The 24,993-nt window shown below is 50.4% G+C and overlaps 1 protein-coding gene across 3 annotated transcripts in view; it reads right to left on the bottom strand.

The window, feature by feature from the left end:
- The window catches only part of SBNO2 (strawberry notch homolog 2), a 46,943-nt gene that overhangs the window by 14,005 nt on the left and 7,945 nt on the right, over window positions 1-24,993 (bottom strand). For 2 of the 3 annotated variants that reach the window (XM_068173693.1, XM_068173692.1), the window contains exons 3-14: window positions 24,863-24,942; window positions 20,004-20,127; window positions 8,748-8,912; window positions 4,944-5,036; window positions 4,313-4,409; window positions 3,955-4,115; window positions 3,416-3,549; window positions 2,882-2,972; window positions 1,636-1,779; window positions 1,035-1,152; window positions 533-638; window positions 63-216 (exon numbers count right to left, since the gene is read on the bottom strand). In XM_068173693.1, the coding sequence (XP_068029794.1) occupies window positions 63-216; window positions 533-638; window positions 1,035-1,152; window positions 1,636-1,779; window positions 2,882-2,972; window positions 3,416-3,549; window positions 3,955-4,115; window positions 4,313-4,409; window positions 4,944-5,036; window positions 8,748-8,912; window positions 20,004-20,127; window positions 24,863-24,942 (1,467 nt within the window). Of the gene's footprint in view, window positions 1-62; window positions 217-532; window positions 639-1,034; window positions 1,153-1,635; window positions 1,780-2,881; window positions 2,973-3,415; window positions 3,550-3,954; window positions 4,116-4,312; window positions 4,410-4,943; window positions 5,037-8,747; window positions 8,913-12,623; window positions 12,958-20,003; window positions 20,128-24,862; window positions 24,943-24,993 lie in introns of those variants that run through there. The other variant, XM_068173694.1, reaches the window with a different exon arrangement.

Raw genomic sequence — 24,993 nt, 5'->3', positions numbered from 1 at the left:
CTAGTGGCTGTGCCCAAAGCATGGTCAGACCTCAGCCTCCCACTACAAGGGGCCCAGCTCACCAGCTTGGCTGCCTTGTCGTAGACAGCCTTGTACTGCTCGTCCAGAGGGATCTCCTCAATCCTGAAGGTCACCCCAGTGAAGCTGAGCTGCCGAGCAATGTACATCCCACTGACCTTCATGTCCATGGCCACTATCTCCATCGCGCCGACTCCCCTGGGAGAGGACAACAGTTGTGGGACCCACCTCGGAGCCCCAGCTCTGAACCCCAGCTGCGGGTCCAGCTTTGGAACCCAAGTTGTGAACCCCAGCTGTGGAACCCCAGTTTTGAATCCCAGCTCTGAACTCCATGACTGCACGTGACAGCTGTGAACCCCAGCTCTGAGCCCCAGCTGTGGGACCTTCCCTCTGGTCTGGGGCAGCACAGGGCAGGTGCCTCTCCAGACCCAGCTCATGTTGCCCACACCATCCTCGGGCACTGCACCACTTCCCACACAAGGCCCCTGTGTGCACAGGGCTGGACAGGACTCACCTCTTCTCAATCGCGTGTAGGAACTCATCGAAGGCTCGGAATGGGGTTCCCTCCCCCCAGATGCCCAGGCGGCTCATGTAAATCATGTTTTTTGGCTCCGAGGCACCTGTTGGGACAAAAATCAACGTCAGCAAACCCACAGCACTTGGGAATAGTTGTGACTCAAGTGAAGAGACCTCTGAAGAGGTTGTCATTTGCCATTGTGCCTTTGGAGACCTTTCCAGACATTGCCCTCCCTACATTCCGTAGGTAAACATCACAAAGCAGCTGGAACAGCTGGCCAGGAACTAGAGAGAAATTAATCTGACCCACCAAAAAGTCACAAGTAACATCAGCGATGGGGCTTGGGGCAGATCTCAGCACGCTGAGCTCCTCTCTAGTCCTGCAGCACCACTGGCCTCTCCTTACAGGATCTCACACACACTCACACCTCAGGGTGCCCCTTCAGGTCAGAGGGGACCTCTGCCACTCTCACACCCACACTGTGGGCAGAGCAGCTCACCTGTGGCACTGGCATAGACAACCCTTGCTCGAGGCAGCTTGTTCTGCAGGTCCAGCACTGCTTTGCCCATTTTGGTAGAGCTGGCGTTTTTGGCTTTGTGGCATTCATCAAACACAATCTGAAGGGGAGTGTCAGTTAAGGAAAAAGGATCTATTTTCATCCAGAGGATGGGAGCAGACAGAAAATAGAACCTGGTCTCCTCCAAGCAACTGAACAGCCTGTCCCAGTATCAACAGGACTGACTCATGGCCCACACATGGAATCTGCTGGGTTTGCCCAGCCCTGTGCTCTTCAGACCCAAAGTCATCCACCCCTCCCTCTCCCTTCACCTCCAAGGTGTGTCTTGTAATACTGAGGGAGAGGAATGCTGAAAAGGTTAATCCCAGCTGCTTCTTCCCCTCCTCCTTCCTCCTCTTAACTGCATCCTGGGGAGGGGGAGGAGGAGGAGGAGGAGGAGCGTGGGGGATTCCTGTCTCCCAAAGGCACTGGGCTGCTCCCTTGACTTCACATGGCCCCAAGCTCTTTGTTCCCTGCTGAAGCACAATTAAAAGCAGCAGTTCCTCTCTCTCCAGTTTTTGTCTCTTGTTTTTTTTAAGGATACAACTCCCTCAAAGTTTTCCCTGCACCACTCCAAAATCTGTTTTAAGCGCGTCCTGTGCTGTCCCCCAGCCTGGCTTTCACCGATCAGCGCCGAGTAGGTGGCAAAGAGGACTCCTTCTGAGGTAGCTGTGTCACCGTATTTAATCTGCAGGAAGAAGGGCAGGAGCACACACACACTGTGATTGCTGTCTCCAGCATGTCACACCCATCCCTGCCCACATTCCGCGCCGCCGAGTGGAGTGCCGCAGCCCATGCTGGACACGCATTCCCCTCTGAGAACAAATCCCAGTCCGAGCTCAGAACAGGCAAAAAAAAGCTGTTGGTAGCTGATGTCTTCAGCATTTGTGTTTGGCACTGAAACATTGTGATGACAGGAACTGTAAATGCCTGGAGAAGTGCCCCAGCCAATGTGTCAGCACAGCTGGAAGCCTGCAGCGAACTGTGGGGACCGTGCGAGGACAAAGATTTTCTGGCAAAAAAAGTGCTTCCTTTTTTTAAGCAACAGTTTAGAGTCTTCCATTGCTTTGACCCTTCCTGTCTGTTTTAATTCCTTCTAGAAAACAATTTTCTCTTTGACCAGGTGAGATCGTTGCATATATCGCTGCCATGGGTCCCACGTGTAACGAAGTACAAGGGGGAAAGGCTTGGTCCCAAGCTGAAGAAAGTTCCATTTGAAGTCTTTTGGGGCTGAACACAAAATCCCTTTCAATCTCTTAGTGGAGCACACTCAGAGGTGGCAAACACCTGTGGTTTCTAGGACTTTGTAAAAGCTGGTTGTTCAATACCATTAAAACCAGAGGAGAGGATTTAAGTGAACTGGAAGACTCTGGACAGAGACTCGACCACATGCCACAACAGACACCAGTCCAGGCATCTCTGTTCTCCCTACAGCTTTGAGAAGTGATTCCATGAACCAGCACTGGGAAAGGCTGGCCCAGGAGAGCAGAGCACATCTCACAGAGCTGTTCTCTCCATAGGATTCCTTAGGAATGGTGAAGAAGGTTCCAGTTCTGCTGTACTCGCACTTGCCTGCAGACACTTCCCACTCCCTGCAGGGAATAGCTCTGTGCTGCCTGTGCAGCTCCACAATAAAAATAGCTGGACCCCGAGTGGGAAGGGCTGGCTGGGAGGAGGGAACAGAGGCTCTCCTGCCGCCTGAGCCTCATCCTGCTCCACGTGCTCAGCCAGAGCCTCCAAGTGCCCCTGGGAGTTGATTCCCAGAGCAGCAGTGCAGCTCCTTCTCCTACCTTGTTCAGAGCATGCACAGGAATGTGGGAGGCCTCGATGTCCTTCAGGTCCCTCTCAGCATCATACTTGAGATCATTGGAGACGCTGAACCTGTGAAGGAGATGTGGGGTGGTTATCTCCTCCTGGGGCTGCTTATCTCCCCCAGCAGTTGGGGTTGGGTATGTCCCCGGGGAGTCTGGACACACAGTGATTAACAGCTCTGATTAAAGCCCCATATTCCTGGCTCTGCACCCAGGAAGCCCAGGAACAACCCTCCACGACTCCAGGGAGAGCAGAGCCAGGCTTAACATCTCACCCCAAGGAGCACAAAACCTGCTATTTCACAGTGACTCATTCTCCATGCCTGCTGCAGGGGGAATATTCCCAATTCACAGGCATTAAGAGGTGGAAATGACTTACCCAAGGCCACAGCATGACTCAACTCTAAAGCCAACATCAGCACTAAAGAATTCCTTACTTCCAGATCCAAACTAACTCCAAGGTCTTACGGGAAAGAGGGGAAAAAAAAAAAAAAACCACAACCACCAACTTACCACAGAGCTTTTTTCCTCCCTTTAAGATAATTTTCAAAGATGATGCCTGCAACCGTCCTGCCCTTCCCGACTCCAGCACCGTCCCCGATCAGAAACCCAGCTCGCTGCCCATTGGGCAATAAAACTTCATGTTGCTGCAAAATCAAGAACAGAACTGAAAATTAAATGGGATTTGCCTTTGCTAAGAGCTCTGATGAGAGCACCACTTAACCCTGTCACACATCCCACAGATGCACGTGCACCACTCAGCCAAACAACAGCAGGAAAGGCCAGGAGTCACGATCAAGCTCACAAGTGGCAGATCATGGAAAAGCCCCCCCAGATGAAAAACTCTCTGCAAGAAAAGTCCAGGGTTCTTGCCTCTTTGGGAAACAGACCGCAGAGAAGCTCCCAGCTTCAAATAATCCTTCAAAAGGCATTCAAAATGCCAGAGGAGTTTCATCACCCAAATTATAAGCCATTTTAAAACACACGTGAACACCTGTCCCTGCAAGAGGCATTTTTCTTCAGGTGTGAGACACCTGAGGTGCAGGAGGTACCTGGCAGGCGTAGATGATGGCTTCCAGCTGTAGTGCAGACAGGGAGCCTTTGTCGGCCACGGAGCAGGGCAGGGAAAGGCTGTAGGTAATGTCAGGTGGGGGGACGCTGGACAGGGTGCTCGTCTCAACCACCAGGTCAGGATGGTGCTTCCCAATCTTGGCTGAATGACAACAGAACACAGGTCAGTCGAGGTCTTTACTCCCAGTGGCACCTCAGAGCTCATCACCCAGCCAGAGCCCAGGGCACTGTAGAGCTCTCCCTAGAAAACCACAAGCCTGGGAGGTGCCACAGCAAACACACAATTAAATTAGGTTGGTCCACAATGGAGTGAACAGAACTTCCCAAGGCAACACTCACACTTTGAAGGGATATATTCTGCATATGTCTCCGTCTGCCCCAACTCTTCAGTTTCTTCCTCCTCACCTTCATCTTCCTCCTCTGTAGGAGCCTGAGACTGAAGAAAACAGCATTGACCCAATGTTAATGTTCTTGCTGAGCTACAGACATGCATAGTGCTGTGCCCAGCCTCAAACTGCCACTGAAACCATCCCCCAAAGCTACAACCCCACTAAACACAATCCATTTCATTCCCAGACTAAGGAAAGACATCAGTGGGAGCCCACCCCAGGGGCTGTAAAAGCTGCCCAATACCTGCTTCTCACCAAACTGGGGAAAGAGGTTTGCACCACTTTTGGCATGAGCTGTGGGGTCATGTGAACCCTGCCCAACCTGCCCTGAGCAGGCACCTGGCCCAGCTTTACACCCAGCACTGTGCCCACAGCGGAGACCAAAGTCCTCAGAGCCCAAAGTGTCCCTTAACACAGCAAGGCTCCCCTCTGGCAAGTGTAACGCACTTCTGGGAAAGGGCAGGGACTTGTGCCTGTCCGAGCTTCGTCTCACTCCCTCTGAAGGGAAAAAGGTCAGAACTGCTGCCTCCAGCACTGAGATGTCACCAGGAACATCCCACTGAGGCCAGCATGGCTCTCACCTGGTAGCTGATGAGGAGCGGGGTGCTGGGGACAGCAGGAACGTGGTCACTGGAGCTGTTCAGGCCAGGGAACGGTGTGCTGGCTGAGAACAGCTGCAACACAGAGGATGCAGGTGAGGAAGGGCAAACATGGAGATGCACCAACAAAGATCCAAAGTGTCCAACACTGTGATCCCTGGACCATGCAGCTTGCCAGGAGAGAGCTCCCAAGACACTCCACAAGGAGAGAGAGCTCCCAAGATAATCCGGGCTGAGGAGATCCTTTGTCTGCTCCCACACAAACAAATTCACCCTGGAATTTCCCAACAGAGAGCAAGGTCAGGCCAGCAGCTCGTGGCATCCAAAGCAATCAGCAACTCCAGGATCAGCACTACTCCAAGTTCACAGCCTGTGCAGAGCGCCAGGCTCAATGACAGACCCATGATCCACCAGCAGCAGAGAAAGATGGGAAGGTCTTAGGCATAAACACTCATATTTTTAAATAAAATTTAAGAAAAATAAAAATAAGAAGAAAGAAAAAACCCACCCTCCATTCCTGGAAGCCTGAGTCAGAATTACCAGAAGGAAGCTGGACAGAACAAGCGTTTTCAGTGCCAGCAAATCTGGAGAGCAGGTGAAACATCCCCACCTACAAATCCAAACTCATTTTGGTCTCAGACAGGAGAAAGGCCAGGAGCTGCTGGAAGGGCAGGATGTGTACTCGCAGCTCCAGCAGCAGGAAGAGAATGCAAGAATGAGTTTGCATCACAAAATTCCCCAAAGTACAAACCTTTGCTATCCTGACCCAGCTTTAGCACTCAGCATTCCACCTCGGGAATTGCAGAGGAAGCAACAGGAACCTTGGCTGTTCAGGGCATTTGAAAACCACCCACACAGGTGAGAATGTGCTGTGAGGGCCAAAGCAGGGGGGAGCAGGAGCTGGAGTGGGAGATGGATCATCCACCTGTACAATTCCTGCCTTTCCCTACCCTCCCTCACCTCCTGATTTGATTTTCTCCTCCCTCTGTGCAAAAGGACATCCAGAGAAGAGAAACACAGATCCATGAGAGCACAGGGCTGGAAATAGGAGAGAGACCGACAATTGCACAATCACAGCCTCCCTCTTACTCCACTTTTTTCTTCTCTGCATTATTCTCCACTTTGTCCCACCTTGCAGTGACTTCCCTGGGAAGGGAATCAGTCCCACGTGGCTGCCAAGCCAACCTCTCTCTGTGTAAATCCCTTCCCTGGGTTCTGAGCTGGGAGAGGGCTGCTCACATCTTGAACATACTGTGAATGAGCAACAAAAAACTGCATCAGCAGCTCACAAATTCCAGTCACAGGCTTCCAAGGCTGGGCTGTGCTTCCCAGCCTTAAAAACACTGGGAATGTGTGAGATGGATGACAGAAAACACAATGTATGACAGGGACTATTTTTAAAAGGTTATTTCACAACTCTATTACCATCAAAGCTGTTTTGTCTGCTGCTCCTGCAAATATTTCACAGAGTAGCAGCTCTGCCCTCTCTGCCCATTCCTGAATGATAAACAGAGCCAACATTTTCGATACAGCTCCTTTCCTTGGGATAACAGCTCTCCCCACTGGCACACAGAGGCACTTCTGTGTGCAGCCCTTTCCACTTTGATCCCAAACCACCTCCAGCTTCAGCGCTGGGCACCTCAATCCAGTGATTCTCAGTGAGCTAGGAATGTTTATTTTTAAAGAGGACAAAGTACAAGGCTGTTCCTGTACCTGGGATCCACAGATGGGTCTCCCTCAGGATGCATCCAGCTTGGCTCCTGGGATGTCCCAAGCATCAGAACTGTGAGACACTGATGTTCCTGCTCTGTCTGGGTCTCTGAGACAAAAGTTCTAGAAAAACTACACTCCTGATAACCCAGCAGTGGACTGTGGGTCAGAACTGGCTGCACAGCCACAGATGAGTGATGTTCTGGATCACAGGAATCAGGATGTAATGTGATGGATGTTCCATCACTGTAGCTTAGTGACTGCTCTGTCTGCTCAAAAGCCAAAATTCCTGCAATTCTATGGAAAACTATGATGATGTGGTGATGTGGGGAGGGACAAGATTATCAAAGCTGCTGATATCCCACACCAATGGGCAGAGGCCAGTGGCGAATCAAACTGGCAGTACTTTTACCCAGTGTCCCGGTACATGGTGCCACTTCCACACAAAAATGAAACCAAAATCTCCTGTCCATGAGGCACCTCACTGACACCACCTCAGGAAATGTTACTCAGTTAAAAAACAGCCCAAAAAGCAGCAACCCTGCCCCAACTGCCTCAGCAAACACAGATAAGACAACATTCAAAATTAGTTGGAGATTCCTTTCCAAAGGAAGTCGTTTATAAATGGAATTCCAAGGAGTTAATTGGCCTTATCTGAGCCCAAGAGCTCAGCAGGACACAAGGGTAGCGGGCAGGGCATGAGGAACATCATGGGTTAGGGACAAGGAAGAGGACAGGGACAAGGACTCTGCTGGAGATCCTGCTGTGGTCACACAAGTCAGTCTTACACTTACACAACGTTTATTTCTCCCTTGTTTTCTTCATGCTGGATTTAAAACAGCATTTCCCAGTAAGTTTTTGTTATCCACTCCACAGACACAGAACTCCAGGATTTTCTAGGCATTGAACATCTCAACTAGAGTTCACGTGATTGGAAAGAGGCCACCAGAGAACCATTTCTGCAGGGATTTAGGCTTTTACACAAAAACCCAACAATAATACGAGAACAGGAGCAATGTGGCATGTGGCTTCTCTGTCTTGGGGGATGCATCTGCTCTCCAGCATTTTTAACCATCCAATTTGCAAGCCTGGGATGACTGCAGCCATTTCTTGCGTTCCAATAGCTCAGCTCTCTTCCTGCTGCCTCAAACTGCAAGTTTCAACTGGTCCGAGGCTTGCAGACTGCTCAGGGAAGCACAGTCAGAGAAACTGAGCACAGCAGAACCTCAAAATGTAGCAGTGACTACCCCAGTTGCCTCCTGGGGTAGCCACTTTGGGTGATTTTCTCTCATTCTTCCTAAGAGAGTGACCTACAATGGAAATGTGAGGCACAGATGGAGAGGCACTGCAAGAGCTGAGACCCAGATCCAGAGGATGTGGATGATGTGGCTCCAACAACCTCCAGAGCCAGCCAGTGCCTGTGGTGCCCATGTCAGTCCCCCAGCTGAGGCAGAGCAGAGAACAGAAGGCTGGTGAAAATGCCAAAAAATGCCACAATCAGGTGATGCTGAAGGACTGCAAGGAGCTCCTGCAGCCCAGAAAACTCTGGGATGTAAAAGTTTGCAGGGACTTGCACTCACAAAGTAAACACAAATGGTGAGTCTTAAGTTGAGACAGTTATTTAGTTATTGTTACTCAACTCTTTGCCCTGGTGAACAAAGAAAAGGTGCTGCTGTGGGGGGAAGTTAATGATCCATGTCAGGGTAGTTTTCCTGGAGTCCATCCCTTCAGCACTCCCGAGCACCCTGGACCTGCTGAATGTTTTAGGGATAGGTCCTCCACAGGATGCACCTACCTGCCACGGCTGCCAGGAGAAAGAGCTACTGCCTGCACTGCACTCTGCAAGAGCGCATGAATCCCTCTGAGACAGGATTCTCTCCTGCTTCCAGGAGACTTAACACCACTTCACCCCTTCCCTCCACCAGTGAAGTTGCTAACAGCAAAACAACATCACCACACCTCAAACTTCACCCGAAGGAACTGGGTTGGTATCTTAATTCCTTGATAAAACCCCTATGGGATGAAGCCTGAGGTACCTCCTGTCTGTTGGGAGGATGGGAAAGGAGCAGCCCCTACCTCGATCTGGTTCTGCTGTGGCGTGTTCACATCCCACAGTGTTGGCACATGGCTCAGGCTGTCGGCGGGCAGGAAGTCCTTGGGATCTGCAATGTCCGAGAGGGAATCCGTGGGGGACGAGAAGAGGGAGTTGTTGTTGGAGAGCTCATCGAGGTATGAAGAATCCTGGAACAGAGGCACGGCCATGGTTGGAGGAGGCAGGATGAGACCAGAGAGCTTCTTCCTCACTCACCCAGCAAGTTCTAATTTCTTTCTGCTCAATGAGCGTCTCCGTTGCTTTGCGCTCCACAGATCCCAGAAATTAACCTGGAACTGAGGACACACTCTGTGGTGCTGTTTGAAAATCTGTTTCTTGAAAAAGCAGGAAAAGCCCTGGCCAGGAGTCAAGGCTGACTTGGGCTGTGCACAGCACCATGGACTGGGAGAGAGAGGAGCATGCAACGAGGCATCACTCAACTCCACTTTGTGCTTGATTAAAAAAGGTTGCTGAGGGGCGCAAAGGCTTCAGCTTGACCCCAAAGGACTCGAGGATTTCATTCAAGTGCAGGGCCCCCAGAGACCCAGCTACACTCGATCACAGCGTGGCTGTTTCGCTGCAGTTTCCAGTGCGGCACTACCTGGAGCCCGTGGGAAACATCCCTCTCCTCCTGGCAGGTTCTGCACACACAAGGCTGCCAGGAGCAGGGGAAGGAGTGCTGGTGTCACCTGGATTTGAATCTAGGTAAATCCAGGCAGATCTACCAATCCTCTTCCCAAGGGCCAGCCCCAGCCTGGACAAGGAATGTGCTTCAGCAACAAGGACCAGGCTCTGCCCTTGCTCTTCTTCTGGTGACTGGGCTGGATGGTTTGCAACTGTTTTATTTCGTGCCAGCCCAGTGAAGCTGTTGGTTTGAGTCACACAGACTTTGGCTCAGAAAGAGCCATCAATCCCCTCCCTAACATCAAGCCCATGTCTGGTTTCCCTATTTCAGGTGGCAAGAACCAAGAGCCAATAAGCACTTCTTGCTCTGCATTCTTCACTGTGGCGGAGACCCTGCCCCTTCCCCAGCTCCATCCCATCACCTCAGCCCTCCTCCCACACCAAATAGTGTTTTCAAATTTTGTCAAAGCAGAAAAACTTTGCTGCTATTTAAGAGCAATGTACTTCCAGCACCAAACTCCAGCACTCAGGTCTGGCAAGAGATGAGCCTCTGTCCGTAAGGGAAGGGCAAATGGACCAACAGGTCTGTCTTGGTGGCCCTGCAGATGCTGCCAACACGGGTGGTTCCTCACAGCTGTGTCAGCACAGCCCACACCAGGGTAACCCAACAGGCTGCTGCCAGTGGAGCCAGGGGCTGGTACAGGAGGAATCACTGCTCACTTCCAGTAAAGGGCCAATTTCCCACTACAGGCAGAAAGGCAGCCAAAGACTCTTAAAAGTCACTTAGCCCTGTGTGACATAAACCCACGAGCAGCTGAGCCTGCTTCAGGCCAAGAGCTGGGTCAGGCCCCCCCCCATTTGCTATCAAAAGTTATGGGCTTGTAGTGTTTAAACCACTGGGAACACGTTCCTTTCCCCTTCTTCCCAGGGATGTCTCATTTGGCCCGCGTGTGCCCTGAAGCCATCAGGGCAGGTGCTGGAAGCACTCCAGCAATGGCAGGTGTGATGTGGGGAGTTTGGATTCCTCAGTTACCAACTAGTGGACCTAAGGGAGAGAGTGCAGTGCTTCCTGGGCAGCTCCTGCTCCTGATATTTCTGTGGCTATTTTAGGATTACCCAGAAATCAAGGCATCCAGAGACTGAACAGGCACCCAGATTTATCACCTTGGAATTAAAGGATCCCTGGACTCCCTTTCACACTCGAGAAAGCAGAAGAACACTTGGGTGGTCTGGCCATGGCCAAAGCGAGTAGCCTGTGCAGGATCCGGATGGTCCCAGATCCCACCCACTGCTGAGACACTTCCAAGCAGGGTTTGTTCACCTGCAAAGGGTACTGACAGAGGGTGGGGAAGGAGGAAACATCTGCACACACATGTCATGGCAGGGGAGGCTGTGGGGCAGCACAAAGTGGCCATCGGACTCCCAACAATAGGTAAGGGCTGGGCTGGAATAGCAACAGGATATGGGAAAGCCTTGTGACCCAACCCAAAACATTCCAGCAAATGTCACCCAGACCCTTCCATCCCCAGCGAAGACTCCAGCCCCACCACTGGGCTGAACTGGGGAGAGGAAACCAGCCTCCAAGGCAGAGGGAGGACAATACTCCTCCTGGAAGTGATGCAGTGATCCCATCCTCTGCCAGCATTACGAGGCATTAATCACAAACTTCCAGAATCTCTCATTTGTCTTAACTAACTGCATTATCTAAAGAGCACTAAAGTTAATCACCTGCCAGCTTCCCTGCCCCAAGAACTTCCACCACCACCACCTCTGTAAATTTACCAAACCCGGGGTAATTGTTTAACACAAGGCCACGGATAACTACAACCAGTACAAACCATGCCTGGACTAATCACTCCGCTCGTTTATCTGCTGCAAACGGAAGCAGCTGCCTTGGTGACCTCAGGGAAAAGGAAGGATCAGCACCTCAACCAAAACCCGTGGTCAGGGTCAGCTTAGGCACTGGGGTTTCAAACACGTAATTTTGTCCCTGTTTCAGATGGATTAATCAGAATCTTAAGTTTTTCTCAGTAGAAACATGAGGTTCTACAGTAATAGCACTTCTGTTTCAGTGGAAGTCAAATTTCTGCACCAGATGGAAGTTGTTCTGACAGGCAGGATCTTTATTTCAGGTACTTTTCTGCAAATGTTTTTTACATGAAACTCCTGGAATTCAGCATCTCTGTGGCATCCTCTGGACTGGCCCCAGCAGGTCCAGGCCTCTCCTGGGCCAAAGACCCAGAGCTGGAGGCAGAGCTGCAGGTGGGTCTCAGAGCAGAGGACAACCTGATGCTACTGTGGCACATGGTAGTCCTGTCATTATCCCAAAACTGAGATTATGACACATTATCTCCCTAGAAAAGATCAGGAAAAAAATCAAGGTACACCAGCCCAGACACTTGATCTTTCTCCAAGCTCCTGGGAACAGCTCAGCTCCATCAGTCAAAACAAAGTGTTAAAAATAATGAAAGAACAGGTGAAGTCTAAATACAGACAGAACAAGCATCCTAAAAATATTTTTTCCATCAAGCCATCAATAGAAATGGTTTATTTTCTCACAATCCAGACACTGAGGAAACAGTGTCTGCAGAGCAGCCCTCGATGACTGCACTGCAGAGCACCCAAGTGAAGAGGGGGTTTTATTAAAAACCCAAAACCCTATCTATACACCCAAACACACACCCACAATTATAGCCACACTGCCAGCCAAGAGAGATTTGGCACCTCAAAAGTCACAGATTAAGCAAATTATTATTCAGAAGTGACCGAATCAGCAGCTGCAGATGATCACTATAAAATCTTGCAGCTGCCAAACATCAAAGCTGTCTAAATTTGGGACAATAAACTGACAGTGTGGAGAGTTTAGCTCTGGCTGGATGGTGCTCCCCTTGCTTCCTGCACCCCACATTAACTTTGGAAATAAAACCCCTCAAAGCTAGCACGCCTACACAAACACACGGATCAATCCTCAGAGAGCTCCTTCCCTCCAAATTCTACACTCAGCAACGGAGTTCTGACTGACTGAACAGCATCCAGGAATGCAGGTTCCAGCAAAACAGAAATCACATCTTCGGGACCAAAAAAAAAAATCTATTCACAGTACCCAATGTGGAGAGGTGTCACTCCCAAAAGTCTGCAGTCACTGCACAACTCCCAGGGAGCAACTGCCCTGGCGACCAAACACATGAGGAATTCCAGGGAGGAGGAGGAAAAACCCAGGAAAAACGAGGCTTTACCTTGTAGAGAGACGGGAACTTCAGCCAGAACTGCATTTGGGACATTTTAGAGCAGCATTCGGGGGGCTGTCAGCGCGGGAGGCAGCAGCAGGGGGAGGGTGCCAAGCGGAAAGTGGAGAAAGGTCCATTCACGGCCGGGGCTCATCGGGGGGCTTTAAAAGCCAACATGCAGCAGCCAGAGGAGGGAAAATGGAGACTCAGGGCCCGGCAGAGCCGTCCTGCGCCCGGAGATTTGCATAGACTGTTTAGTCACGACGAGAGGGCTCTTACTTCCTCTAAGTCCAGGGCTGACTTTCAGGAAATGATGCCTGCTTGGTAAGTCAGTGAAATTACTGGCAGTGTGAGGAGAATTACTGTACGTGGTGTAATCCAACCACAGAGCACAGTAAACAGCGCCGGGCTCTGCAGAGCCAGAGGAGCTCCCTTCGCTCCTCTCCTGGCCACCCAAAGCCAGACTTTGTCCCCCTGGCAGCCCCTGCTCTGGGCCGGGGGTCCTGCCTTCTTGCCCCTACCCCTCCGATTTCAGGGCTCAGGTGAAGTGGTGGTGTCCCCCAAGAGCCATGTGCTCCCTTTGTCTTTGGTGTCTGCCCCACCCCAAATCGTGCCTTTAGAAATCCAAAGGAGTGGCCCGTTCTCTTCCCTTTCCTCCCTGGATCACTGTTATTTCCCAGAGACCACTGCCTCCTCTTTCCAAGGCTGTCCCTTTTAACTATAACAGTTTTGGTAACAGAAATAAGCAAAATGTCTGGTGGGGAAGAGAAAAAGGCACAAAAAGGGACATCTGAAAGGGATGTAAACTTAATGAAGGTCTCCTCCAACGCCAATAGACATTAAAGGAATCATCCAATGAATCACCCTCCAGAAAATCCCTGGGAACTGTCGTGTTTGCTTTGCGTGCAGGAGGCTCCTGTTTGCTCTTCCCTGGCAGGGCTGGTGGCAGTCCCGGAGCCGGGCTCTGCCCGTGGGGTCAGTTCCAGCTTGCCCAGCAAACCCAGCAGTGCATGTGCTGGGAATATGGAGGGAGAGGAGCCTTGACTGCTCCGAGTCTCCCCATCCCTGCTCCCAGTCCTTCCAGGCACCTGCGGCACGGCTTCAAGGGAGCACAGCTCAGCTCTGTTCCGCATGTGAGGTTTGAGCCAGCACTCGGTGCCTGCTGCCGTGGCTCTCACTGCTGAGGCAACTCCTCCCAGGGCCTTGTGCTGGGAACAGCTGGAAAATCCCATCTTTATCAGGCACTTCTCAGAGCTTTGGAGTGAAAGAAGGCACAAAGTCCCAGCAGGCCCTCAAGAGAGGTGAGCAGACAAAGCCCTCCAGGGAGAGAGTTGAGCGAGGGAATTCTGCTTTGTGCCATCAGATGAGGAAGGAGGATGGGCCCCTCCAAGGAAAACTCACAGGTACTGAGGCTGGAAAACCACCCACAGGGCAAAAATGTGCAGCAGGACTCGTTTCCAAGGGCAGAACCCTCTGCAGCACTGTGGCTCCACAGGGACTGAGACATCAACAGTGAGGATCCACATTCCACCCTCAACACAACTAGTCCAGGAGGTTTTTTCAATAAGCAAACGGCAAAGAAAAACACCTTTTCCTTGGCACAAACGCAGCTATGGCAGGGTCAGCAGTCACGGATGGGGCTCCCAGGAGGAGCTGGAGCATGTGCTGGGCTCTCCCTGTTCCCAGGACCCATCTCACCTCCCAGTGGAGGCTACAAGCAGCACTTCCCTGAGAGCCAGCAGAACGTCCTGCAGGGACTACGGTGACAACAGAATTTGGTTTCTGTGGGCAGCAGGCTCGGGGTGGAGAAAGGCCGAGGTTCTCAAGGCTGCTTTTCTCTGAATTTGCTGTATTTAAGGGCAGGCTCTGCTGGCCTGTGGGGCAGGTGCTCCTCATGTGTGGAGTGAAGAGGCCAAATTAATTTCTGAAATGTTTTAATTAGCAACTTGTTGTGTGACCTTGACTGAACCACTATGTCCTGCCTGAGCCAATCAAGGACTGGCAATCTGTGCAACCTTTGGAAGAGCAGGGGGATTATTTCCTCTTCCTTTGCTGTCAGTGGGGCAAAATGCAGACATGAGAGACCTGTGCTGCCGGAGGAAGTGGGAACACGGCGCAGACACCCAGGGCTGCTGCATTGATTTTGCAAGACCACAGCAGTGTAATCACCAAGGGGAAGATAAACCACTGCAGAACCACCACCTGGAATATTCCCAACCTGTCTGAGGGAAGTGGCAATCCTGCTCCCCACAATTCACCCAAGAACACATGTGCTGACAGACAGGGACAAGGAAAGCAGGATTATTCCAGCTCTCACATCTGACTTACCCCTTCCAGCCAAGCCCAGGGAGTCACTGTGCTGGGGAACTTTCTGCACCCCCTGACTCAGACCAACTCTGCTTTGAATTAAAGCATCTATTTTCAACCATGTCCCCATGGTCTGCTATTGGATTCTATTACCAGCACTTTTAAGAGCACTGAGCATCTCAGACCGGCTTTTCCCGCTTTTGTTGGCTTTGGCAAGGGAGGAGGCAGAGAATGGTGCCTGCCAAGACCCTCAGAAGGCAGATCTCCATCCCTCCTGCCAGGAGTGGACATCACTGCTTGGAGGCAGCAACACAGATGAAAACTATCAAGATTAGAATGGGGAGGGGGATATCTGAGCCCTCCAGGCTCTTTTACCCCTTTCCCCAGGACCACAGGTATCTGAGGGGGCTCCTGCAATCCACTGAGAACAAAGTATACCTCAAAAGCTGAATTATACCTCCCCTCCTCCAGGGAACCAGCTCAGGGTACATCAACTGGAGCACCCAAGCCTTTGGTTAGTGCACAGTGAGTTGTTATAGCCACAGCCTTCACTTTCCTTACCCCAGGCCTGCAGGATGAGTCAGGTATCTCTCCCAGAGGGGTTATAAAGGGTTATTACATCAACCCAAACCCCAAACCTGCAGTGCAGAAACAAAGACATGAGCACGCAAAGCCACTTGTTCTCCCAAGGCCAAGAGCCAGGTAACTGCTTGCAAATTGATTTTAATGTCTATGTTCCCTGTAGACATAACTCCAGGACAGCAACAGAAGTTCCAGGATGTTTCTTATTCCAGGAAACTCTTTGTTTCAGCCACAACCAAGTGTTCCATATAATTTAATAACTGTTGCATTGATTTCTCCTAAATCATCACAGCTCTGTGCTCTGCAGCACTTCTAAAAATTAATACCTTTTTTAAGAGCGGGTTAATTTTTCCTCCTGCTTTAACAGGGAAGATTAACAGGAGACTGCAAGGGGCTGGTGGTGAGGAGAGGGCTGGTTTATGATTAACATGTGTGGTCAGGAGCCCCCATCCAGCACAGCAGATCAAACAAGGCCGTAACTGCATCTTTACAGTATTACTGAAGGTGACTCTGCCTGGGAGCAGGCAATTCCTCCTGGCCCACAGGATAAATCCATCTGGCTTGACCTCCTCCCTCCAGCCCAAGCACAACCCACACTTTAAGAAGGGGACCAGAGTTCCTCCCAAAGCACTTACACCCAGAGCTGCTTCACTGAGGGGAGAAAGAGGATCTGCAGAGTCCTCTGCACACCCACCATGTCCCCAGCTCCACCTTCCAGGTTTATTTCTCAGGGCACGTGAAGTCAGCAGAGGAGGTTTCTGTGTGTTCAGCAAAGTCCTGTTCTAGAGCCACAAGTCGCAAAAAATTAGGCAAAGGGAACACAGACTGCCAGCAAAGGCCATCAGAGGTAACAAAGAGCTCAGAGGAATTGGGCAGGATCTGTGTTTCAATTAATTCTAAACTGACCAGGGCAATGAAGTAAAGAAAAATCAGTGGTGGCCAAGACCATGGCAGGGATGCTCTCCTAGAGCAGGGTGTTTTGACTCTGTAAGGGTCTGCGGACAGACACAGCTCACAGGGACAACACAGGCCAGAGGATAAGTTAAACCCTCCTGGATTCAATGTTTTATTATGGCAATTAACAGCTCTCACCATCAGTGTCACAAGACAGCACCACTACAACCACAGTGCCTTTGCAGAACTGCTGCCCATGAGTGCCAGATCCCAGCTCAGCAGCACCTGGGACTGCAGCAATAACCAGCAGGCAGGGAGGGAAGCTACAGAAACCAAACCCTGCTTCTCTCAGGACTGTGATTTGTAAGGACACGTGGGCAGTCTGTAGACTTTTCCATAAAGAGATGGCACCATGCGGTTGGGATGAGACTTTGGCTGAAGACAACAGTTCCCAAGACCAGAAATGCTGTCAGACCCAACGTGGCCTCCCAGAACTATTTTCTGAACCTCCACTCAAGCCACTTGTTTATATAAAAAATGCCAACAGATCAGCAAGGATGAATCACCCAGGAGCAAGCCAGAACCCTCTTGTGGAGGAAAAAAGTTAACATCGGGCTGTTCTGGCCATGCAGTGAAGCACCTCCCCTGCTCAGCAAGGTGAATGGCTCAACCACAGAGAAACTCCCAGAGCCTTTAGAAAATGTGGCAATTCCCACTCTCAGTATCCCCAGGTCAGCAAAGCCATTGCACTTTGCAGGACCAGGATTCCCGAAACAAAACATGATGATGGATGATGAAGGATGATGAGAGGAAACGCCAATGCCAGAGGAAAAAGCACCAGAACTCCCACTCTCTGAACTCTATGGCACACGGATAATTACTGCCACCAATAGAAAGGGTTTGCTACACAAATGCCTCAATCATTTGCTCTTTAGACTTTTCAAAACCTTCTTCATTATTCCTCAAAATTCTGGGTTCTGCTGCAGGAGCAAAGCCAGGAGAACAGCCTGTATCCATGTGTGGAGGCAGCAAAAGTCCTCACACAAGCACCTGATCCATTTTGCCTGCCCAAGAACCCCAGATTGGATCAGGAATCTCTTACCTGCACCTGCAGCAGACTCCTCATGTTGCCCCTTGGGCTCCACTCTGTGTGGCACGGTTGGACCAGCCCTTGCCACTCCTACCATGGCAGCAGGAAAGTTTGGAAGAGACAGGTACTTTCCTGTACAGCCACGTGGAAAGATGGAACCACTCAGCCGCTCCCACCCCTCCTGGAAGGCATGTTTCAGCTTCCCAAGGCAAATGTTAATATTTAACAATTTGGTGTCTGGGACAGTGAGAAATCAGTAAAGTGGAAAACATTGCTGAAAAAGCTTGAGGAAACTCCCAGATGGCTCCAGACTGATGCCACTGTCTTCAGTTCAAGACCTGCTGCTCCACCAGAGCCAGGCTCCAACTCTGACTCCTGTGAGGAGATCTGCAGCTTTTCTCTGGATGAGCAATGCCTGACAGCTCAGAGACCCCTGGGGTTTATCCATGGCTTCCATGTCAGTGCTTAGTGCATCCTGCTCCGAGCAAGCACCAGGAGAGACCATGTAGGGTGCTTGGAAGTTCAAAGCTGAGTGTTCAAGAATGCTGACCTGGCTCCATACTGCAGAATGAGCTGTTAAGATGACTGGAGCCTGAAATTTCTCTTCCAGAGACAGCCCCACAGGTGAAATAACCAAGCACTGTCCCTTGGCTCCAGAGAACTCCAGACACACCCTAGCCCTCAGAGGTACCAACTCCAGCAGGGAACTTCAGCTTGGAAAACAGAGCTCCAACAAAGCCCAATCCACTGTTCCTCAGTTTCAGCACGCACAGGGTGACACATCACTACCCTGTTACCTGTGGAATCTCCAGGGACCACAGCATTGGCTCATGGACAAACCATGGAACAGGACAGGAGAGCACCATAAAGCTGCTCTGCTCCTCGTGGGAGCACATGGCACTACCTGGTAATACAATGCCCCTGTGAAGGAATTGGTTTGTCTGTGCTAGGTTCAGAGGACACTTTGCTGTGTCCATACTGGGGGCAGAACACCTGCAGGCACACTGCAATAGGTGCGGTCTCACTACAGAAAGGAAGAGTCCAAACAAAAGCCCGTTTGCCTAAAATCAACTCACTCCCATCCATGGCTACCTCTCCCAAAGGATGAGAGCAGCACAAGAATTATTTCTTGCTTTGGGAATCATTTGAGGTCATTCATACTTGCTTTGTCTCAGAGCTTCCTGCTCTTTTCTCACCCAGCCAACACAAAGCATCTCCTTTCACAGAGAACCTCCAAAAATCTGCTCCTCCAAGTTGGCTGAGATCAATTTCTGTGATGCAGCAGGGAAGGAAGCTGACTGACCACCGAGATACTAGAAAATACATAAGTTAAAGAAATAATTAAGCCCTTTTCCCATTGAACCCATCAGCCAAACCCCACCAGACCTGGAGGTGAGACCTATGGCAGGGACCCTTCTCCCCTTCCCATCACAGCCCGGTAAATGGTCTCACAAGTTGATGAGATCACCTTTCTGCCTCGTTCCTCCCACAATTAATTCTGCAGGAGGCAGAGATCAATGCTCCTGTGATTCAATTATTTATCTGGTTTAATCCAGGCAGAAAACCCTGACCAGCAGCTGCCCAGTGGCTGCCCAGGTAGGTCCCTGACGTAAAGCACGGGGAGCTGGATGGGGGGACCATACCAGTGGCCACCCCAAAAAGCACAAATCCCCAGCACCTGCACATCCAAACCTGCAGAAATCAGAGCCCCGAGGAGGGGTAAAACCACTCTTTAGCCATGCCAAGAATCCAAAAACACAACGAGGGGGGAATTAACACATACACCGGCAGACACCAATGCCTGTATTAATTCCTAGAAAGGATATAGCCTGTCCCTTCTTTACTCCAAAGCCAGCTCTCTCATATCAACTACTTGCAATTTTTACTGACTAATCTTACCGTAAGATGTTGCCAAAAGCCAGTGCAATGTTCCAAAACCTCCATGGAAAGAGCTCCTTCCCACCCAGAGAGATCCCCAAGGTGAGGGAGGTCTGGGTTCCCAGAGACGCCGAGCGACTCGGGGTCACTGTTCATTCCTCCCACACTTCAGTTCTGCAAAAACTGACCTGACTCCACTCTTGGAATGCTGGGCACCGAGTTGATGTAATCCCTAAATATTCACTATTCAGGAATCCACCACTTGTAACCAGCGAGGAAGAACATGCAGCACAAGAGCATTTTGGGAGGGAAATAACCAAAGAGTCTGAAGCGTGTTCAGTTCACACTCTGGGACCCTCCTGCAGCCAGGACCCTCCCAGCACCACCAGTGTTTATGCCAAACACCCCTTTAAAAGACAGAAGCTGTTTTACCACAGAGAAGCTCCTACCAAACCACGGACACATTTCAAATTCCTGGTGTCAGAGGACTGATCCCAACTGCACACAATTCCTCTCTGGGGCTGGACAAATTTATCACCCATCTCTTCATTTTCCCTAAGTAAGGCAACACTGAAAAGCAATCCCCAGCACTCCAAAGCACCATTTTTCCCCAAAGACATCAGGAACTCTGCACTTACCTGAGGAAAATCCCCATTTTTTGGTAAGAAGTCAGTGGGGTCCACAGCTGCATAGTTTGTATCAAAGAAATGTGGTCTGCTGATGGAATCCATATAAAAATCCTGAGGGGGGCTAAAATATTGCCTGTAAGGAAATGGGAAAAGCAGTTACTCCCTGTCAGTCCGCAGCACTTCTCAGGTCACTTCAGCCTCTGACAGCAGTGAAGCTGAAACTTCAGGATGTCACATATAGGAGAGGGATATTATTGGATATTATCCGGAAGAGAGATGGCAAAATAATTGCTCTACCAGTTCTATCCCACTTCCCAAACTCAGCAGTTTAAGAACTTACAGCAGTATAAAAACACTGAATTAAGAATGTAATTCTTGACAATTTGGGTAGACCAGGAAGGACTTAATAGATAACCATGGTCTGCAGTACCCAATATTTCAGCCCTGATGACAAAGCAGAATGAAGCCCTGGGACATCCCAGCATGATGGGTGTGGTGGACCTGCCAGTCACACTACGTAAGGACATGAGCTGCAGGGAAACATCACACCTGAATGCCAGTTTAGGCCACAAAACCCCCAAACAGCCCCACAAATCAGCTCTGACAGGGAAACACCCCTGTTAACCCACCTGGACAGGGGGTTCACCACTCACAGACCCCAAAGGCAGGTCAGAATGGAGGGGTTGGTGACTGGGAAACACAGACAGAGCTGTTACCCAGAGAGAGGAACTAGGGATGTGACTGGTGTGAGTTAAAAAGCAAGATCTGTGCTCAGCTAACAAGGGAGCAAAGCAAAGATCCTGCCTGCTCCACCTGGGCAGGGCCATGCCAGCTTCCTCCTGCTCCCTGCACCCTGCATCCGTTTCCTCCAGGCAGCCAGGGGCAAAAACTGCACAAGAGCAGCCAATTTCCTTCCTCCTGCCCAGGAGCAGCCCCTAGCCTCTGCTCCACGCCACCTCCTGGTTTGCACAAGCCCTTTCCCTCTCCTGCAGGAGCAAAGAATGTGCTTCGTAATCCTTCCCGTAAGGGGCCGTGCTCCTGCTTGGGCGATTGCCACGACACCCTCAGCACTGGAGCCACGGGACATCCACCCTGGCTGGATGGTTTCCTCTTGTGGGGAGCTGGGCGTTCTCCCTGATGCCCAAAGAACCCACAGCCAGAAACTTGAACAGGGCGCTGGGAGAGGGAGAAACAGAGTTTGAAGAGAACTCCTGCCCAGGAGCTGGGAATGCCAAGCTGACAAAGGATTATGAAGCAATTAAGGTGCCATGTGTGGCCAGCAGCTTGTTAACACACTCGGTGAACATTCACCTGTGGATTTATGTGCAAACACCGTTATCTCCTCCGATAAATACATTTTTCCTGCTCATTTCCCATCACTAAAGACAAAACCCTCAAAAACTAACAGCTCCTTCCTCCTTTCCTTTTTTTTTCTTTTCTGTGTTGCCACGGCTTTACCTGCTGCAGAGACACCTAAGACCCTGTGTGAACACAACCTGCACATCCCAGCTCCCACAGTCCAGCCCTGATTGCTGGCTCTTCGTAATCCATCCAAGGAAATTAAAACCTGGGCATAAATTCTGGGAATAAATGTATTTCCACACAGGAAAAGGCTGGTTTAAAAGGCTTTCAAGCCAAGGCTGCTGTGGTCTCGCCGTCTCTCACACGAGGACACAGCTTGGCCAGCATCAAGGAACTAATCAAGGAATAGGAAAACTATTTTTACTGGAAAAGTGAACACCCGCTCCTGTTCCCCTGGCACTTTGTGGCCTGGACAAGGGTCAGTCAAGGTAATGAGAAAGAGAGCAAGAGAGCTCCAACCTCCCTGGCCTACTGTGGAATGACCAGCTCTGCTTGATATTTTCTTACCCTTAATCTTTGTCTTCCAATCTGCCCATGTGAGATGCACTTGGTTCCTGCAGTTTGCAGGGAGAGCCCACAGCAGCTCCAGGCACTGCGCCGAGATCCTCCTTGGAAAGCCCCAAACTCCCTTCAGTACCTTTGGAGCTGGGCTTTACCTTCCCTTGACTCAAAACTCAACGCTGTTTCCTCTCATTTGCAGGGCTGGCACAGAGCCATTGATAAGTTCGCTTGAAATAAACTGACAAAAACGCTTTAACTGGAAGAATCAGGTCAGTGACCCTGTCACAGCTGAGGTACGAACACAGCCCGCAGCAAACTGCCCTGTCCCCACCTGCTCAGCCTCTCCAGGGCTTAGTTCCTGGTAAACTGCTCCACGGACGCTACCGTGGGTCAGCAGCTTCCCTCAGATACTGAGGGGATTCACTGGACAACCAAAAACTGTTCCAGAAAGGAAATTTATGCTGGTTTAATCACACCAGCTGCCCAAAGAGGAATGCTCCGTTGCAATTCCACTGCATTCCGGCTGCTCATCCGTGACCCAATGCATCCAAAGCCCTTCTGGGCCCACAGTGCCACTTTTCTGAGACCTCCCATGTGTTTTTTGGCCAGGCTCCATTCTCTGTCCTCCACTCAGAGATGCAAACTTCTCATCTCAAGCCAGTGGAAGATCAGGGAGAGCTGGGAAGCTGCGGGCTGCCTCGGCACTAGCCTGGCACTTTCCTTCCTCATCAGACAAAAATCCATGTTTTTCAGAGCCTGCTTTACTATTTCAGCAAGCAATGCTCCATGCAAAGGTGGAAAAGGGCATAAAAACAGCAAGAAAAGGGGTCGTGTAAACTGGGGACAAAGCTTTGCTGCAGCTGTGTGACCTCATCCAAGGGAACAACTGGGCTGCCCCAGATCCGCCCCCCAGCCAGGAATGTGCTGAGCCTCCAGCAGCAAGGGAAGCTGAGCTCTGCAGGGATAATTTCCTCAGAAAAGAGCTGAGCTGCTGCTCTTCAGAGCTCTGAACCTCCCTGGTTCTTTCAAGGAGGTTTAATACACTGTTGACATTTGTCAGGTTAAGAAAATCTGAACCCAAGAGGCCGCGTTTGGGGTCTTCTAAAGAAATTCCCTAGCATGAAAGTGAACTCCTGAAAGGAAACAGGAAAAACCTGCTTCAGGATAAAAAGGTGTTGCTATGAGAATAAGCCCTGTCCAAACACAGCCACTTGCAAATGAGATTTCTCTGCAATGATCCTGAAGAAATACGTGCACCACCTCTAATGCCAGCTGCATTCTTCCGTGTTACAGCATGGGCTACAATTACAACTGCCTTTAAAACCCCACTTTTCAATGTTTCCATTCCTTCCAGGTTTCCTACCTGTAACCCCCTCGCTCTAAATCCACCTAAAACAGAGTCAGTGCCATTTTCAAATACAAAAAGCACAGACTTTGTTTTTAATGTGAAATGTAGATATGGAAGATCTCACCTGAAAGGTGATTTTTACACCTCCTAGGGTATGAAGAACAGGAAGTTAAAGGTGTAGCCCTGGCTACATCATTCCCTAGCAAATCATTACTACAATGGGCCTCATTTCCAGAAGTAACTCCAGCAAAGGCAGCAAGTCCAGGTTTGTGTCTGACACAGGCATGTCCTTGCAGGATCGGGCCGTAATGTTCCCGGCAGCGCTGGTACGAGCGGCACCGAGCAGGAAGAGAGTGAGGGGCAAAACCAGAACAAATGGTCAAGAGAAAAAAAAAAAAACCAAAACCCAACGCAATAGATAAACACAATCTAATCTTGTGGTTCAATGCAGCAAAACAGAAATTCTGTTATAGCTCTCTGGAGGATTCACAACATGTAATTTACAGGAATCCTGCTCAAAAAGCACAGCCCCTTCCAATCAGCCAGGCTGGCCAAGAGCAAAGGGCCTGAACGGATCTGAGAAATCTCCTGCTCTTCTGTGGGGAGGAGCTGGCACAGCCCAGCTCCCTCAGCACCCGTGGGGCAGCTTCTGGTGCCCTCTCATGGGGAACTGCCCTGTCCATCCACCCCGTGCTGCCGGGCAGCTCCTGCTGTGGCCAGAGGAGACCGGGGCCACCGGGGCAGCAGGAGCACCACAGGGACATGAGTCCCCTCATCCCCCTGACAGAGGGGCTGATCCTCACTGATCCTATCTGCCTGGAACTCGCACCCTCACAGGGAGGGATCCCACCATGAAGATGCCAAAATCCCTTTAGGAGGGAGGTTACATTAAATCCCCAGTTGAATGCCAGGCACCTGGAACATAGTTGTTAGCTCAGGATGTCAAATTCTGCTTCTTTCAGTTCTCCTTCCTCCCACCTCTGACCTACATAAAGAACACATCCTGTGTATCCGTGTCATTCCCTGGATTCACAGAGACCAAAGAAGCCATGGATCAGCCTCCAAATCCCTAGCCCTACTAGAGTCCCCATCCAAGTCACTCAGTGATGGCACAAGGCCACTTTATGTTGTCCAAATATTTGTCATATCCCACCTTGTGATCCAGGATGAAGGTTCATTGTAAAGGGAAAATGGAAAACAAATTTTTTCAGTACAGAACATGACATGGCTGTTAGCGTCATTCACTTCCAGTGACATGGCAAAGGATTTTAACGTGACCCAAAACCTAATACCTGCTATAGGTAACATCTTCCTCCACATCTGTGCAAAGCTAGAGGCTGCCCAGTGTTTGCTCAGTTGGATCTGTTAAGAATTCCATTAGTGGTACAAATCCAGGCTAAACCAAAGCTGTTTCTCCCTTACTGCAGCCTCCAGGTTTAACAAAAAACAAAGGTTTTTTCCATTTTTAAAATAAAAAAGCTGTTTGCTGCTGTTCCCAAGCTGCAGCAGTGTCTGAAATGCCACAAGATCAGTGTGTGATGCAATTATTTCCCCATCAGATCGTGAAATAAAGTAAACATGGAAAGCAGCAAAGAAACAGTTGAATCACAGGGTGTGCAAGAGCAGAGGGGATTAGACAAAGGAGAACAGCACTCACTGGTTTTCACTTGGGAAAGATGAGGTTGGGAAAGAGACTGGGTAGCAGCTACTCCATGAGTCGGCGGCCAGCATGGAATTCTGCAACCAGAAGGCACAAGAGTTAGAGCAGCAGAGGCCTGGGACCATTAC

The sequence above is a fragment of the Anomalospiza imberbis genome, chromosome 27, assembly GCF_031753505.1.
Source record: "Anomalospiza imberbis isolate Cuckoo-Finch-1a 21T00152 chromosome 27, ASM3175350v1, whole genome shotgun sequence".
In the NCBI taxonomy this organism is placed as follows: domain Eukaryota; kingdom Metazoa; phylum Chordata; class Aves; order Passeriformes; family Viduidae; genus Anomalospiza; species Anomalospiza imberbis.
Note: the sequence above shows the minus strand (reverse complement) of the source record. Positions and strands in the feature narration are given on the sequence as shown.